At 40.4% G+C, this 17,343-nt stretch overlaps 1 protein-coding gene across 6 annotated transcripts in view; it reads right to left on the bottom strand.

The window, feature by feature from the left end:
• Window positions 1-17,343, bottom strand: part of bcas3 (BCAS3 microtubule associated cell migration factor) — a 305,494-nt gene that overhangs the window by 116,400 nt on the left and 171,751 nt on the right. Inside the window, exon 23 of one of the 6 annotated variants that reach the window (XM_044118515.1) lies at window positions 4,328-4,632. The exons of the other annotated variants lie outside the window; for them this stretch is intronic. Coding sequence (XP_043974450.1) covers window positions 4,574-4,632 — 59 coding nt within the window. The 3' untranslated portion in view covers window positions 4,328-4,573. Of the gene's footprint in view, window positions 1-4,327; window positions 4,633-17,343 lie in introns of those variants that run through there. 6 annotated transcript variants of the gene reach the window in all.

Below are 17,343 nucleotides of genomic sequence, written 5' to 3'. Positions count from 1 at the left end.
GTGCAGAGCTTGGTCAACACTGGCAACAGGTGCATGTGACTGCAGGTGTAAACACCTTTTGACATCACCTTTCTAAGGAAAAGGAAAGCAAAAAGGCCAAAAAAGACCAAAATTCTGCAGAAAGTAAAAAGAGAAGAGAACCAATGGCAGGTGAAACCATAGTATCCATTGATTGAAACATCCAACAACCATTTTTAATCAAAGGCAGGGACGTCCCAGTCCGATCACATGATCAGAAATCGGGACCGATCAGATATATATGTATAATTATTTTAACCCCAAATTAAAATAGCAACAGTAAGTAACTACCGTTATGTGGTGGTGTGGAGTTAGGCTGGAAATAACACATGCACTATACTTTATAGCACTTACTGCCATAAAGCAAAGCAGAATACAGCATCAGTTAGAAGTGAGAGCAATGTTGCTAAGTTGACAACAGTGTCAACTTAGCAACATTGTTGCTATATTTAGCAACTTTTCAAACCTCTCCAGCAACTTTTACTTAAAATAAGCAACAAAGAACAGCAGGCTCAATTTGCAGCTTTCAACAGCAGAGCAGAGAGGAAGCCCACTCCATTCTGTTACCACATTGCAGTGGAATCATGCATGTGCAAGGCTGCCAGTGATCTAGCTCTGGATTACAGTAAATATAATGTAAATGTAGGTTTTTATGTTGTCCCTTAGCACTGGTCGACACACACTGACTTGGGCTTAAGGACCTGATCAGAAAATCCCTAATCAAAAGAAAATGTGGGACCTACTGTTTGTCTTTTTTATATAGAGAGCCAACAGAGGAACGTTCTGAGTCAATCAGATTCAAAGTCTTTTTTTCTACAGTTCTGGATAAAGACTGAGATCCAGCATCATTGCAATTGTTCTTCATAATATCATTAATGACAGAACAAGGGAAAAATAAAGTGGGATTGATGTGGCATTGACGTTAGCATTGTATCATGGTAAAGAAAGAGCCAAGCCTCTAGATTTACCATTGAATGTATGTTCCTACCCTGACTGAATGTTCCCCAAGGGAAACCCAGGACACACTGGAGGGACTAAGACAGACTATGTGGGACTGGCCTGGAAATGCCTTGGGATTCCCTCAGAGGAGCTGATCTGTGTGGATGGGGAGGAAACTTGGTACAGTTGAGGCTAATTGATGGATGGAATTTTATAGATGTAAAAAAAAAAAAAAAAAACTACAAAACATATTTGGGTCATTCAGTAAAGAAGCCGTGTTAGAAGAGACAAAATTCTCCTTCAGCTATCACTTTTGGTGAATGTGTAACCAGAAATTTTACATATGGTCACAACTCAATTCAGAACACTCCTGCACAGAACTGCATAGCGACACATTTGAAACCAAGCTCTAAATCTCAAAGCTTTATAAATATTTTGGCAAAAGGGAAAAAATCTGACATCAGGTAAAGCTATTAGTAGTCCACTGCTGTTCTTCTTGGAGGTCATTGGAGAAGTGGTTAGTGCTGCTGACTTCAGGAATGCTGTCGGTTCAGAGTTGTAAACGGAGTTGGCCTTCACCAACAATGGGGCATATTTTGTGAGATGCTGGGAGTCGATAGCAGGCGTCCACTATGACAAAGGGCCATTTTTCTGGCTCCGTGAGAAAGGCATGTTAGTTCAGCTCTTTGATACAGGACACTGTTTCTGTGACCGCCATTCATTACCATGTATAACAGACTAGAACTCAATGGACATTACGCATTAGGCATAACTTTTTCCTCCTACACACATTTACAAAGGCCAGGCTTCTCCAAACACTTCTAGGTGTCTCATAAAATTACTTTGGGAGTTGAAAGAAATGAAAAAAGAAAAGCATTTGACCTGGCTTCATACGCCTTTTCTTTCCTCTCTAGTTAAGTATGAGCTGTCTGAAAGGCCAAAGTTTTGTTGGTGATTCAGAAGAATAACAAGGCAGAGGCATCCACATTTGTTTCCACTTATGTTATATGATCTTTGTGAGGCTAATTTGAACAAATCCCTTGCTCCAACCGCACACTGTATTTTCCAAGAGGGCTCTTAACATATGTACACTGGGTGTTAATGTCATGCTCCAAGTAAACTGTGCTGATGGTCGGTCCTGGATGAAGGGAGCTCTATTTCTGGCCTGAGCTCTCGCTAGTCTTTTATTAAGAAACCATATAAAATGAGGCATGAGCAACAAAGGCTGCAGGGACCCTGTCATTTAGGACTAACTGCAACATTTAACCAGCTCAGCTTCAGAACATTCTATAAGGTCAATTCTTATCAACATTACCCTGAGCACCACAGTATAGATAAATACCAAAGAATCAGAAATTGAAGAACCACAGCGTGGATCTAAATCTTTACTGGAACTCTAACAAAACCTTTTCTGCTTTTAATATATTAAATGACTGTACTTTAACAATGCAGGCAGTCCAACGCTAAACAGGAAGTCAAAAGAACAAAAATCTAACTACTGAAACAATATTTGGTTGCAGTGTAATTGAAAGTTTCCATGTATTTTTTTCTAGAAATTTTGATGTCAATGTATTGCAAAGATTTTTTCTCTGATGTCATTCAACCATATTGTCTCAGGTCAACGCTAATAAATGAAGCAGAAGGCAGGAAAAGAAAAGTTGTCAAGAGTTAAACGTGGATTCTTAATACTTGTGAAAGTATTAATGATGATATTTTGTCTTCAGTATGTGCAGAAGAAAACTATACCTATTAGTTGCCTAACAGCTAATGCTCAGCTAATATTTAGCCTGGACATTTGCACTCTTCAGCACTGACTGGTTTATTTGTTACGAAATTTTTCGTAAGACAAATAAAGTAAAACTACAAAAATACAAAACAGATTCCCCAATAGTTATTTGTAAAACAAATATGAAGCTACTATATCAAGGTAGTTGATATAGTAGCTCGTGAAAATGCCTCACTCTTCATTACATGTCATTGCTTGCATAATCCAGTCTCCACCAAGCTTTAATTGTAACATGTAACATTAGTCTATGATTGACTGGTGACCTGTCTGTCACTTCTCACCCATTTACCATAGGAGACTGGCACCAGCAGCCTTCATGACCCCACAAGGGATGAAGTGTTAGATTACAGATGGATGGATGGAATATTATTAGTATTTTATGCCCTCTGGGGAAGTTTGTAGGATGAGTCAGGGGCATGACAGAAGTGTGCTGACTTCAACCACTCTCATTGCATTGGTCCTTCCACAAAACACTTAAAGATGGCAAAAAGGTGCCTTAACCCTGTCTTGAAGTTCTGTGTGAAAGAGGCTAATAAAGGCAATGAGTCCAAATTTTCTGGCTGTTAATCAGGCCTGTACCATTAAACCTCCATCACTATTCTTCCCAGTTGATATAACTGGCTTAGGGTGGTTTGCAGTGTTTGCTTTCTGCAAACCAAAGCACTCCCCAGTATGGCAAAACATCTCTACTCTGTGCTGATCTGTCCAAAGAACATTGCTCCAAAAGTCTTGTTTACCCAGATGGAGGTTTGCAAACAAGACGTGCTTCCATATTCATTTAAGAGAAAAGATTTGGCCTGGTAACACTTCTGACACATCCTGCTTAATCAGTCTCTATTTTGAATCATGCCATCATGAACTGTAATGCTAACTGAGGCCTGTGGAATCTGAGAGATGACCCCGAGTTTCTGAGTATGACACAATCCTGTGTGGATCGGCAGCTGTCTTAAATGTTTTTCACTTCTGCCTATTCATTTCACAGTAAATTGGTGAACTTAATGTTGTTTGAAAAGTGTTTTTAAACAACAGTTGCTTCTCTTTGGTCATTACCGTACCTTTCTACTTTGGTGACACACAGGTGTAGACTCCAGAGCAACAAACTGCTAGAACTCCTGCTTTTATAGCTAAACTTGCTATTTATCAACTGACCAAGTGGATCTTATAAGAAACATCTAGCTTCTACTGTTCCGTTTAAAACTAATGGAAAAATGTACTTCTTCCTGCACACAGTTTGTTAACATGGAACCAATACTTGTTTTGTTTTTTTTACAACAGAAATAAGACTTAAAGAACTGATGAGCCTGCTAAATGCCTAAAATCTATAATATTTCTACACTTTCTTTTCACATTGACTGTATAAAATAAAAGAACTGTCTGCCTCAAAGCTTTTGTAGGCATACATTAATATAAATGCAATTATATTATCGGACACAGAAAAGCATAGGAAAATAAAAATGTCTACCAGACAGCCGAGTGTTGAGGCACAAAGCAGTCTCCTCAACCAAACAGTCTTCACAATTACTTTATTGCCAAGAAAGTTCTCTTCAGCCCACTTTGCTGCTTCTCTCAATGTTGTGTTGCTGTGACTCCCAAATGTGGCACTTTCCCCCAGTATGCTGTAAGTGTACTACAGCTCTGGGGAATGCCAACACCATGTCAAAGGAAGGAGTGAGACGGTGAGAGAAGAAGAGGTGGAGGAACGGCTCTGGTAAAATGTTAATGTTCCTGTCCTGTTCAATATCTGTATCTTTAGTCAGGGGATTGCTGCCGCCTTTCGTTCCTTGAACTGTTGTAAGAATACATGAAGTAGCGGGAGGTACCACATGTGGATCAGAGACAACTTTGTCCCCTGCTTTTCGTGAGTGAGCAATTCCACACCATCCCACACACTGAAAGCATAAACATTTCATGTTTGGTTAGTAGCCATGCATGAGGAATTCCCCCTCCCAGTTGGTGTTTGATGTTTTTATTGCCTCCATTTTGAAGAGCATTGTGCAGAGTGAGCATCCTCACACTCGCTCAACCTAAAGTCATCTTTTTCTGTAACAGAGATTTGCAGTCTACCTGAGGGTGATTCATAAGTTTTGGAGCCACTAGCTAAGTCCTCTCACACTAGGAGGGGGCCACTGAGGGATTCAGAGTTATTATGTGTCTGGTGGACGGGAATGAATTCTGAGTATAGCTGGGAGAAGAAGTGATGTGAATTAGAGTGTAAGTATGTGAAAAAAAAGGAGTTGAGGTAGAGGAAGGAAGTGTCGGGTAATGTCTGGCAGATGACAGATCAGTGAATTATTTTCTTGTGCCCACAAGGCAGAAGAGGTGGTGTGGTGGTCACATCTCCAGAACACTTACAGTCTTTATCCCACTCTTCTCCCCCTTCCTCATCACTACAGAGGAGGCTATTCAACAACAACCACCACCCCCAACGCCTCCTGTCTCTCTCCACTCAAACAGACACAACCGTCCTCTCTGAAGCCATCTTGCCCTTTCTTCAGAGATTATCTGAAAACACATTTTGCAGTGGTGCAAAGATAATAGGAGGAATGAGGACAAAGGCCGGCCTGCTTTTGGACGAGGCGTCTTTTCTGACACTCGCCACAAAAGCGGTCAATTCAATGCCTCACCCCACAGCAGCATCATAAGGTCATTATGTTCCCCCCTGCTTTTCCCACCCACTGACCAAAAGAACGCCTAGTTGATGTGCCAAACCGCACATGGACAACTCCTAAACACACTGATCACTGCTCTCAGTCAAACAAAAGTCTCCCATAACACTTCAATCAAATTCTCCACCCCAAAACAAAAATGTTGTTGGTGAACCTTGTACAGTACAATGTGTATTTTCATCTTTCCAAACCCACACGTCTACTTGGCCTCAGACTTTTAACTCTTGCCCTTTTTCCCCAAGACAGTTGTTTGTTCTAGTGCATGTGTGTGTGTGTTTGTGTGTGTGTGGGAAGGCTGAAGCGGTGGGATCCAGGGGGCAGTGACTAGGGGTGGCTGAAAAAGGATAGTCAACAAATGTTCATTGTCCCCATAGCGGTGGTAATTGCATTTGATTAAAATAATGACAGGGTGTTGGGGCTGAAAGAAGGGTCTCTGGGAGGGAATGTGAAGGCCTAACACTGAAACATGTTGCCAAGGAACCAAAGAAGGATAAGAGAGCACACTGCATGGTTGCTGTCAAGAAGTTTAAAGTGGTACTCACCTGGACGGTCAAATAAGCAGACGTGTCATGTAACACCACATGGAAAAAAAGAGAATAGAGAAAAAATGTTTTTTTGATTTAATAATAAATTGTACAAAGCAAACAAATTCACCACCTGCAATGCAGTTACAGTAAAAGTACACACTTGAAAATGCCACAGATGGATGAACCAGAGCATCCACTTTCTGTCTTGCATTTGTACCATTCTTTGAAGAAATGCCAAATATTGACTATTTTATATGAAGCCAATAGTGTGCCATTTATATGAAGCAAAAGTGGTGGTGTTATATATTTTCCAGGCACATGACGCCATTTTATAACACAATCAAATAACTATGTTACCTTCATTAATAAAAATGCTGACTATATCAAACTTAACCCGTTTTCAAAATTTGATGCGTTGAAATTGGCTTCTGTCTGTAAGAACAAAGCTCCAAACTTGATGAGAGGTGCACTTGGTGAAGCCTGGTGAGTATTGGATTGACTAGATGAATAGACATAAATACTTACTTAATCTTGTTTTTTTTTCTGCTAGTGCCCTAGGAAGGTTCAGTTCTGGAAAGAGTTAATAATATCGCTTTCTCTCTACAACCACAGTAAAGTCCACAGTGCCTTCAGGCAGTAAACTCAAACACAGGACATTATGAACCTCCACACTTAGTGAGTGTGTCCTTTGCCATGACCCTCAGAGGACTTGGCACTGTTAAACAGCCTCTGCTTTTGATGTGTGCAGAAGCCATGGAGAATGAAAGGGATAGAAGCTTTTACAAGTGGTCCAATAGGACAAAGTATCTGTTCTCTCTGTAAAAGCAGTGCTGAGGGTCAGAATAGGGGACGAGCAAAAGGAAGAGAGTGAAAAATTGAAAAGTGTGTGAGTTGTGTGTTACAGGCACAAAAAGATATGATAGCCAGTAGGGATGTCAGCAGCCTCAGAATGGGAGATGTCTAAGCCAGGCTCAGACTCTCGTCTCCTCACATGGCCTCACCCCTTCCCTGCATCTCTCTCTGCATTTATCCCTTACACCTTTACAGGAAGTTCAGTCTGGCCCTGAAGCAATGCTGTACCCTCAGTGCCCTCCTTCCCTCCCTCCCTTCAACACTTCCAGAGCCCCGGCTCACACAAAAGGAGAGGGAGTGAGTGTGTTATGCATAACAGGTCACAGAGATGTCAATAAGTCCATAAAACACTTGGATGTCTTAATTTATACATCACAGAAAGAAGACTTATCCTCCACTACCAACGTTATTTAACCATGCTTTCATACAAGCATAGAAAAATACATACTGGATTTCTTTACAGATTTTGTCTAGAAACAGATGCAGTTATTTTTGGTTGCTTTTTTAAAAATCTTTCTTAGTTTACAACCTGTGGCTGCGGGTTTTTGATAGAGACCAAATCGACGAGTATAAAAACAGAGCTGAGCCAGTTCATCTATGAGGTTTAGAGATTTATTGTTTCAAATTAACCGAGGCTGACAGAGTCAGTCTTGTCACCTCACTATGACGCCTTTCAAGTTTCTCTTTGGAAAGATCCTTCTGACATGCTGTCACTGAAGAGCATACCTTCAGGTAAATATGCAAGCATTGCACACTAGCCATCACTCTGAGGTTTTAGGGTGTCCCTCTACAAACTATTGTCTAATGGAGGGCCTAGAGAAAATAGTGCAACACATATCTCAAACTACTACATCTGAAAAGACATCAGAGTAAAAGATTGAGCTTTAAAAAAATCAATAAGCGTAGGCAAATTGTCAGGCCATGATCAACAAAGCCACTTCAGAACTATAAAGCTGACAACTTGAAGATGAAAACTCATTTGAAAGTCTTTTGATTAAATCTGTCCCAGAAATGTAGCAGCTAATGGCTAGATTTGCTGCTTTTCTGAACTTGATAAAGGGTTTATTCACCATAAGGTGATTTTACACTTTTACACCTATTAGTCCGGTAGACTCAATTCAACTGGAGACCATAATTTTCAGTTGGTGCAGTTCACTTTCATGCTTCACTGCGCTGAACAAACCAAACTCTTTGGGAAAGCTTTTTACCCCCTGCGCTGCTCCAAGAATCACTGAAGGAAATAACACCAAGAAGAAACTGAGGACAAGTTCCTTCTTCAGGAAATGTAGACAAAGTATTAACATTTGAAGGATTGTTCTTTTGTCTTAGGCAAAAGACCATAAGGTATTTGTTGCATGAGGTGTGTTAGACTTGCTTGTTTGCTTCGGTTGTTTTTACCCAGAAGGCCCAGCTCTGTAGCCCTCCTCCTGCTTTAGGAGCAGTCTCCAGTCTACTTAGTGTGCACAGTGTGCTCTGGTGCATTGAAACCACACCAGAGTTTATTTCAACCAAACTGAGGCCCAGGTTTCCAGACAGATCAGAGTTAGCCTTTTTGGGCAACATTAGAATTCAATTAGTTTCAGTGAATCAAACAGGCCTGGTGTGAATACACCCTTAACTGATCTCCAGCCACTAACTTTGGAGCCTACAAAACAAACTCAGGATGCAGAAGAGGGAACTGGAAACAAATGCTGAACAGTAAGAAAGGTGATATAATCCCATTAGCAAAAACATGGAGTGAAACCAGATGCTGCCTGAAGGACTGTTAATTCCTATTGTCTCTATACAGTACACTGTGGATGTGTATTAATAGGACATCAGTACAGATATCCTATTAATCACCTCAAACAAAATAGAATCCAACTTTACTTATTGTTTGCTTAAAATTCAATTCAAGATTGAATTTTTAACTTTAAAAAAAGCCAAACTTTCTTATTTAAAGAAATAAATAAGCTAAACAGCGAAGTCGTGGCTGTAAAGATGAGGGCATTTTCAACAAGCTTTATGCTAATTTAATTAGACATAAAAAAAACGGAAAAGCGAAAAAAGAAAACCATGAGTGAATGAAAGAGACAAGATGGAAAATTGCATTTAGGAAGTCTCCAGTTTTATGGAAAAACATTTGTGCGGCTTTTCATCTGAACAGATGATGTGTTGTGTGAGATGACAGAGGCTTTATAACTGGATAATCATTTCTACCAAACACCGGGAGCACATTCAGACAGATGAAACAAACCTTAATGAGAGACTGGACTGAGTTACTGAAGCTGGTGACAAGCAGCCAGAGCCAATGGGACATTGTGTAATATGATAGCTTCCATTCTATTGGACTAGTTGGATCAGTACATAAGCTTTATTAAAATTGGGGCTTATCTTACAAACTGATCAGGTAGTCCAGCTTCCTCCCACAGTCCAAAAACTTGACTATTAGGTCTCTTGATTGTCCTTAGAACCAGGCTGATGATATGAACAGCACCTAACTTTAAAAAAAGTCAAACTATCAATATACTTTTTAAAAAGGACTGAACCAAAACAGTTTTAGCCATTTTTAAATAGTTTTTTTAATATAAATATTATTTATAATATTTTCCTTTTAAATTGTGGAAAATTTAGTCATCTACTTATTTATTACAAACCTTTTAAGAGAAAAATTAAGCATTTTTTTTCAAAAAAATAAAAGAATTTGAAGTAAAGTAAGGACCCTTTGTAGACTAATGGGTTAGACAGCTTGCGGTTCTTCATAATGGATCATTAGTACCACTGGATTCCCCTCAACTTCTACAGAGAGAGGAGAGAAAAAGAGAGTGGACCAGCAGGCTCTCGATAGGGAGACAGTGTGGCCGACAGTGTTTGGAAGCTCTGGAGTGTTTTTCTGGCTGCAGCTCCAGCCAGACTCCTCTGTGTCCTTCGAAATAAAAACAAAAACATTTGGAGTGTATTGCTCGCAGCTCGAGCATATCTCTTATTTGTTATCGCTTATGCTCCAGGCCCGGTTTACATTCTCCTGAGTGTGTGCACTGGCGCGCTTTTCCGGAAATTTATGTGCTACGCCCCCTCCTGATTTAGATTTGCAGAGCAATAAAACTTGCTGAGTTGTTGCTTCAGACAAATAAACTGACCTAAGTGTTGATGTAAAGACGTCTGAAAGAAACAACAACAAACAAAAAGAAAGAGTGGGAGAGAAGGATGGACAGGGAGGAAGACAGTGTGAATGATAGCCGCTGGTCTAGAGCTCCTTCCTGTTAAAATTTCCGGCGCGGCAGTAAACATGGCAGCGTCTGTCTCCTGTGGGACTTCAGGAGAATGTGTTTGTGTGAGACTGCGTCTTGAAGAGGACAAGGATGTCTGCGTGCGATGATGTGCTGCTTGTTGGTGTGTGTGGAGGTCAACAGTTCTGTTCCTCTCTGCGCGGAGGGTTGTCCCACAGCCAAATGCTCAGCTGCTCCAAGGTGTCTGTTTCCAGGCTGATCCGGACAGCAAACAAGGACGACACTCATGGACACATGCCTTAGCTTACTCTGTGAGAACCCTCTGAAAACACGCAACATCGAAGGTTTTGCTTGTGCAGTAATCTCATTTGCTTTGTCTGTTAGTGTGCACACTCTGGACATTAGCTGTTTAACGTTATTACTGCCTAATTATATCACCTGAAAAGAAAGAGGGCTGACTTCATTAGATTAATTTCTGCATTTACCTGTTTGACCACATGTTGGGACACTCAGTCAGCAGAACAACTCTCAACTGTTCTTCTGCTGAGAAAAGCACCAGGACTTTTTTTTTTAATTCATAGCTGTGTCAAAGTCAAAAACCTAACAGTTAACAAAGGAGAGCAAACTTTTTTTTTTTGTCTAATTTAAGTTTGTCCTTGACACTTTTTTTTGGCTTTCATGTTGGCCATTTCCCTCTGAAACAAGCAGCATTAATATAAAGTAATTTTAAATACAAAGTGCAGAAAACTAAAAACGTTTGTTTCGTACAACTCAAAGACATTCAATGCATTTCCTCTACCTACTGCTCTCCCTGTAACCTTGTTAGGTTGGATAATCTGCTGAAAATGAAATACAGGCTCTTCATATGAAGAATACAGTAAGAATCATTGTTTCAGTCTTCTTTTTTTTAAAAAGTGACATTTCCAAGAGGATGTGGACAAGATTCCAAGTGATAATGGACCTTAATTAGAACTTTGCCTTGTTTACAGAACCGTCCTGCCAGTGCTGGACCTCATGATTCTGTCCTGATATTTAATTAGGCTTGTAAATCTTGATGATGATTTGTTTAGTGTAAAAAGTAGCTTACATGTGAACCAGGCTGCAACAGAGAAATGACACACAGTATGTAAACAATTTAAACCCCAGACAAAAAAAAGACTTTGCTAAGTTTCACTTTGCAATAGCATGACATTGCATCGTACTATTTGTGATATTATTTATACTGAATTAAACACAGTGCTACGTTAAGTTGTATTGGACATGTTGAACATTATAATAGATGTAAAATTTCTAGAACTCTTAAAATAATACAAAAAAAATCTAAAAAATGGTAAAAATGTTATAGAGGGAAAAAAATGCAGAAAAAAGCTTGTTGACAGTAATTATATATAATAAATGTAATATTAGTTCATATGTACAACAACCCCAGAAGCTGTCTGAAGAAGCAGTGGGTTGAGTGTGTAAGTCAGCAGCGAACTGAACGGCAGAGTGAAAAAGTGCAGGGCTGCACCGCCTCTAATTCAACACGGCTGAGGGCTAATGAACTCGCAGGGCGGCCTGGCTTTTCTCAATAAAGGTGAGACCTTGTTGCTCTTACATATGTTAATAGCTGTGGCTATTGGAGAAGTGCGGCAGGCTTACACAGAGAGACCTGCAGGGCTACAATTACACCTCTGGGTGAGTTGGAGTGCTGCAAAGTGACACACGGCTGGGAGCAGAGAGAGCTTGCTACAGGTAATAGAAAGTGATGTCCAAATTATAAAAAAAAAATTAAAAGAGAAGGTGTGTGTAGGTGTGTGTGTGTGTGGTAGTGTGTGTGGTAGTGCGTGCGGCGCAGTGGTTTCCATGTTTTCAGCTCAAGTCTGAATGGTTTTGCTTTTCCGTTTCTGACACTAACCGGTACAAATGCATATGTGACATGACCCCGGCTGATGGCTACTGGCTAAGGTCCCTGCAACAACACACTTCTGACCTCTGACCCCTAACCTCTCTAAGACTGACCTCCATTACCTTACAATTACATCCTACAAATGGTTTTCCCTTGGAGGTGTGCATGCCTGTTTAAACATGGATTTATGTCCATGTGAGTGTTTTTAATTGCGCTTTAACTGTTGAAGAATCACATGTATACACAGTGGAACGGCACTCTTTACACTTTACTTTCTTTTCGCCTCTTCTCATTTTCCATCTTCGGTCTTTTCTTTCTTTTGTTGCGTTTAAAGAGTCAAACTTGTTATGTTGACTCTCGTTTCTTTTTCTTTAAGTTCTACCATTCATCCATCACTTACATTTTGCACCTTCCATTTGTTACAGAATATTTCCCACCTCTTTTCTTAATTGCCTTTTTCTTTCACCTGTATTTCCAAAAAAGAAGTGACTATGGCACAATTCTGGTTTTTTTCCAAGATAGCAGTTTTACACATTTTATCCTAATTTATTTAAAATGTATGTAAAGGTTTTAATAAATCCTCCTTATGAACATATGGGTGATGACACTAAATGGCATTTTTTGTCTTATTTGTAATTATATTTGATAATAATATGTTGGCTGCGTGTTGTAGGATTTTTAGTCTACAAGAAAATTAACACTGAGTTGATTTGAAACGAATGAGCACAGGCAGCAGTTCTGGTCTGACGTTGAGTAGGATGCACGTTGGGACATTTGCTGTGGAAGATGACGGTACCCAACAACACTGATTGGCACCTCGAGGTCGGGAGCTGTGACCTGTAGAGACATTGGCACCAGGCCCAAACGTTTGCAGGTTGTGTTGGATTACTGCACCATTCTCCCAATGAACACGTACAATGCCACGACGAGTGATACGTCACAGAGCAGCATGCATGCACACACACATACTAAGAAGGCTTAAGGGGAAAATCAAGCTGTCGCCTCTCAATAACCTCCAACAAAAGATCCATTGAAAATTACAAGACAGCCTCTCAAGGCGGTAGTTCAAGAAAAAGTTGCTCTTTGTTTGTTGCAGCAGCTTCTCAGAACTGCAGGGTCAAACACAACAGTAGCTGTGTTTCTATCTAAGTCTTTTTATCGACATGTTGAAGTATTATGTTAGAAAAGGTTGAAAGAAATTACAAAATTCAAAATAACATCCTCCATTTTTTTTCATTTTCATTGTAAGTTCTATTGCCTTCACGAGGTGGTTTTTGGCTTTTCTAAGAGACTTAATGTGCAACAGGGAGGATGTAAACACATTTGGCAAATACATTCAGATGCAGTAAATGTTCCCATCCCGTGGTGGGCATGTCTTAACAGAAGCACCAAACTCAGAAACATGTCAAAGTACAAACTTCCTTCATGGAGGGGGGGACTGTGGGCCGGGAGTGGTAGAACATTCCGGAAATGTTCTAAGTCCAAACCTCCATGATGGAGGTTTTTCTGAGATGTGAGGTTATTGCTTGTGTTGCAATCTCTACATCTGGTTTATTATGCACAGCATCAACATCTGAAGAAATCACGCTCTGCATAGTGTGGTTGATTTGCTCCAAACCAGTAAATGGAAAAAGGTCTATTTAACATTTTTCAAAAGTTTGCTAAAAATTTGAATAACAATTGGATGGAAGCACAGTTGCTGTCTCAGAGAAACTCAAAGGGCTTTTGAAAATATCAGTCTCATATTAGAACAGGAACTTGGTTTTGACTTTCATTAAAATAAAATCTGCAACACCTTCTAGTGTACTAAGACAACTAAAAGGTTGCTTTCATTAGTCTGTGGGGATGATTTTCATGAGAGTGAAACCATCCGGTGGCTTTTTCTGACTTTTATACAGCCTTATAAAAATCTGATACTAGCTGGAGTTTGTGCTCATGTAGTTCTATAGGAAGTGACAGAGGTCTGGCTTGGCTTCACTGCACTTTATACCTCTACTGTAATGTTTATTGTCTCAACATTGGTCAAAGATTGGAGTCCCAGTGCTTTGCCATATTTTAAAGCTCAACAGAGGTCTTGTACTGCCATCAAAAGTTAAAAAGCCATTACAGCTTGGCAGTTTATGAGGACTCTAGTACATGACTGGATGGACGTACAGCTCTCTACAAGAAAATCTACAGAAAGGCCCTTATCCTGCTCTCAGCACTGAAAGGCTACATCTGAGTGAGTGAGTGAGTGAGTTGATCTACTGTACTTAAAGATGTAATTTCAGCTTTTTAGAGAGAAGCATACACAGCTGCAACACAATCCTCTCAGAAGAATTGACCTGGCCATGGTGCAAGTTGCATGTGTTCTTTATGTTTTCTCAACATTATGAATGAAGTGGGTCATCTAGTCTTATTTCATGCCATTTCATTTCATATGACACCCTTTTATTACAATAAATGGACTGGTCATGGCCATTTTACAACGGATGTCGAGCTGGTGTGTAATTTCCCACTGGTTCAATTTAAGATAATGGTATATTATAAGATGCTGAGAGCAACACAACCGTTTTGCCTCAGCGGTGTTCAAGCATTCAACTGAGCATGATATATGAGACAAAAACATCGACAATATCATCATTTTCAAAAGTGGTGAACAGAAAATAAACGGCGGGGACGGGGCAGGGGGTGAAGCAGCTCGTACAAATATCAATAAACACTCCTCTTCCGTCTCGGAAGCTTCCTGCTTTATTTGATTAGGCTGAGGATGGAGGGAGGGAGGGCTGGGGTGAAAAACAGAGCAGTCATGCTCCTTTGCTTTTCTTCCTTCTTTCCCTTCCTCTGCAATCTTCAGCCTCTTCTTAATGGGAATGGGAAGTTTGGGAAGTGGAGGGGGGAAAGAAGGGTGGGTGGAGTGGGTTGCAGCTAGCCTCAGTCTAACCTCCCCCATCTGGACTGAGGAGGGGAGGGGGCAACTTGCCAGCCTTCAGGCTACTCCCAACCCTTCCCAGCTGTTGGCTGTTCAGGGACAGAGAATCTTTTTCCGCCCCAAGTGTGTGTTTTTGGTGGGCTTGAGAAAGCATTTTTTTCATAAACATTTGCCATATACTCCACCAGCTGCTGACCCCTTTGCTCTTGTCCCTGAGCAGAGCTCTGCAGCAGGCAGTGGGGAATGGTTTTCATTTAGTACACTCTGATTTAGAGGAGACACTCGCTAAAGGGTTCTTGGCCTCACTGCTCTTAGCACACTAGCTATAAAGTAGAATCTAGACTGGTCAGTGGCTGGAAGCAGAAGTTGCTAGCTGATAGCAGCCATGCTGCCACTGTGACTCCTGCCTCAGGAGGATGGAGTTGCTCTGGGTCATTTTTTAAAGGAATCTGCCAGTAACGTGGGCTGACTGTATTCCAGCCACAACTGTCATGTCCTTCACATAAATTCTCTGACTCAGTGACAAGGAAAGAAAACAAACAGCACAACAGCCTTTATAATGCTAACAAGAGTGCAGGTGTTGCAGAGAAAGAAAGAAAAATCTGAACTTCTTGCAGAAGCTTTTTATGCTGCAAATGAATGAGTCTTTAAATTAATGGCACACATATCATTGGGCATATAATGGGCAGAGAAAAACAAAACTTAATTATAAGGTATTGGGTGCTTTCTAGTTTGAAGTCATGCTGAGCTGAAAAAGTTAGGGTTTTTATAGACCTGAATAACATCTATCACAGTACCATAGTCTGCAATATCTCAGAAAAACAGACATGGAGTGGTAGGGTGTGGAAGCAAACGGTTGGTCTAAAACCTGAATCAATGAATTCCATCTTGGACTTCTGGGTTTATTATAATCATCATTTATTAGGGAGAGGCACAAAAGTTCCCTCCACAGAAATAATATTTGTTGAAATAAAATTCTACCATAGGTAATTTAAAACCTCCATCTTCAGAGTTCAAGTAACGTTCTTAGATCAATGCTAGTAGTAATAGCACAGACCATTGGCAATAAAGGTGAGCCAGTGGCAAGGGCAAACATTGTCCAGCCAAGTGGAGGTAAACGTATACTTAACTCAGATGGACATAAAAACATTAGCTAGCTAGCAAGGCTATATAAGCAGCTAGGTACCAGCACCCTCAACCATCTCGAGTCCCAAATCGCACTTAATATGAGTGTGTGACTTAAAAGTTTGTGTGACATCAGAATTCCACCAAAACTCAAACAAAAACTACTTTATAGAATATACTTTAGACTCTTAGATTTTAGATCAAAAGGTCCTGCCACAACAAAATTTAAGACGTGTAATTACAATATTTAAGGCTATTTTAGATCATTTCAAATAATTTGAAGATATCTTAAGGCTGTAATTATAGCTACAGTAACATAAGACATTTAAATTATGTATGCAAACCCTGCAATAAACAACCATCACCCAAACACTGTTGTTGACCTGTTACGCTAGCTAGTTGACACAACTAGGATGTAGGTGGTGTTCTAATCAATATATCTAGAACCCTAAAATGTCAACTGATGGCTGAGGGCCACATCCTACAGCCACTCATCAGAGGTGGAGCAGTGGCTCCAGCACAGGCGGAGGACTACAATGAGTGGGTGGTCCACTTTTAGGACTAATTAGAGTAAAATGAAGCGTTGCAAAGTACACAATACACACACAACCGATCAGCTCTCCAAAGTCCAGAGCAGATACATTCTTCCAATGTTTCACATAATCAGACAATATAATTTTTAATCTTTGCTGTGTAAAGCAATAATAGCAGAAATACAGGAGTTGCACACACACTCCTGTGTGTGTGTGCAAGCATTCTGAATAATGCTTCAGATTTTTTTTTTTCTTTTCGAAAAATTATATCCGAGGCTGTAGGAAAATATGACGTTCACTCCTACAAACATAAAACCAGGAAAGAGATGACAGAGAAGACACACAGTAAGCATTTTCTGTCTTCCTGTCTTCATAAAGCTATCCTACTGCATGTGTGGATGAACAAGAGACTATGTGCCAGTAAGTCAAGGTGGCTGAAGGTGCCAATGGTGTACATACACCGTCCAATGGCATACTTACACTGATGCATTATGTAAGAGGCAGCCAAGCCTCATGTAACATTCATCAGGTTGAGGAGGCCGTAGATGAGGCCTGCACAGCCCCCAGCCAAAAACAGCCCCTACCTCTAAACGTGTGCGCGTGTGTGTGTGCAAGTGTGTGTGAGCTCAAAGTGAGCTTTAACACAGATACACAGCAAATCCACAAAGACAAAGAATGCTCATTCAAATGTTTTTTCATATGCAGTGTTACACACAGAAAGGCCTTAGAACTTTAGGGTTGACTTTTTCTCCATGTACAAATACACACATGAACACACATCCAGTAACTCTGGCTGGTTTAAAGCTCTTGGCTTGGACGTCTCACTTGACCTTTGACCTCAGGCATCCAGAACCCATATAGACTTGTTCCTCCTCTTTGTAGTGGTCTG

Source organism: Gambusia affinis, linkage group LG06 (assembly GCF_019740435.1).
Source record: "Gambusia affinis linkage group LG06, SWU_Gaff_1.0, whole genome shotgun sequence".
In the NCBI taxonomy this organism is placed as follows: domain Eukaryota; kingdom Metazoa; phylum Chordata; class Actinopteri; order Cyprinodontiformes; family Poeciliidae; genus Gambusia; species Gambusia affinis.
This window is presented reverse-complemented; position numbering and strand designations above follow the sequence as displayed.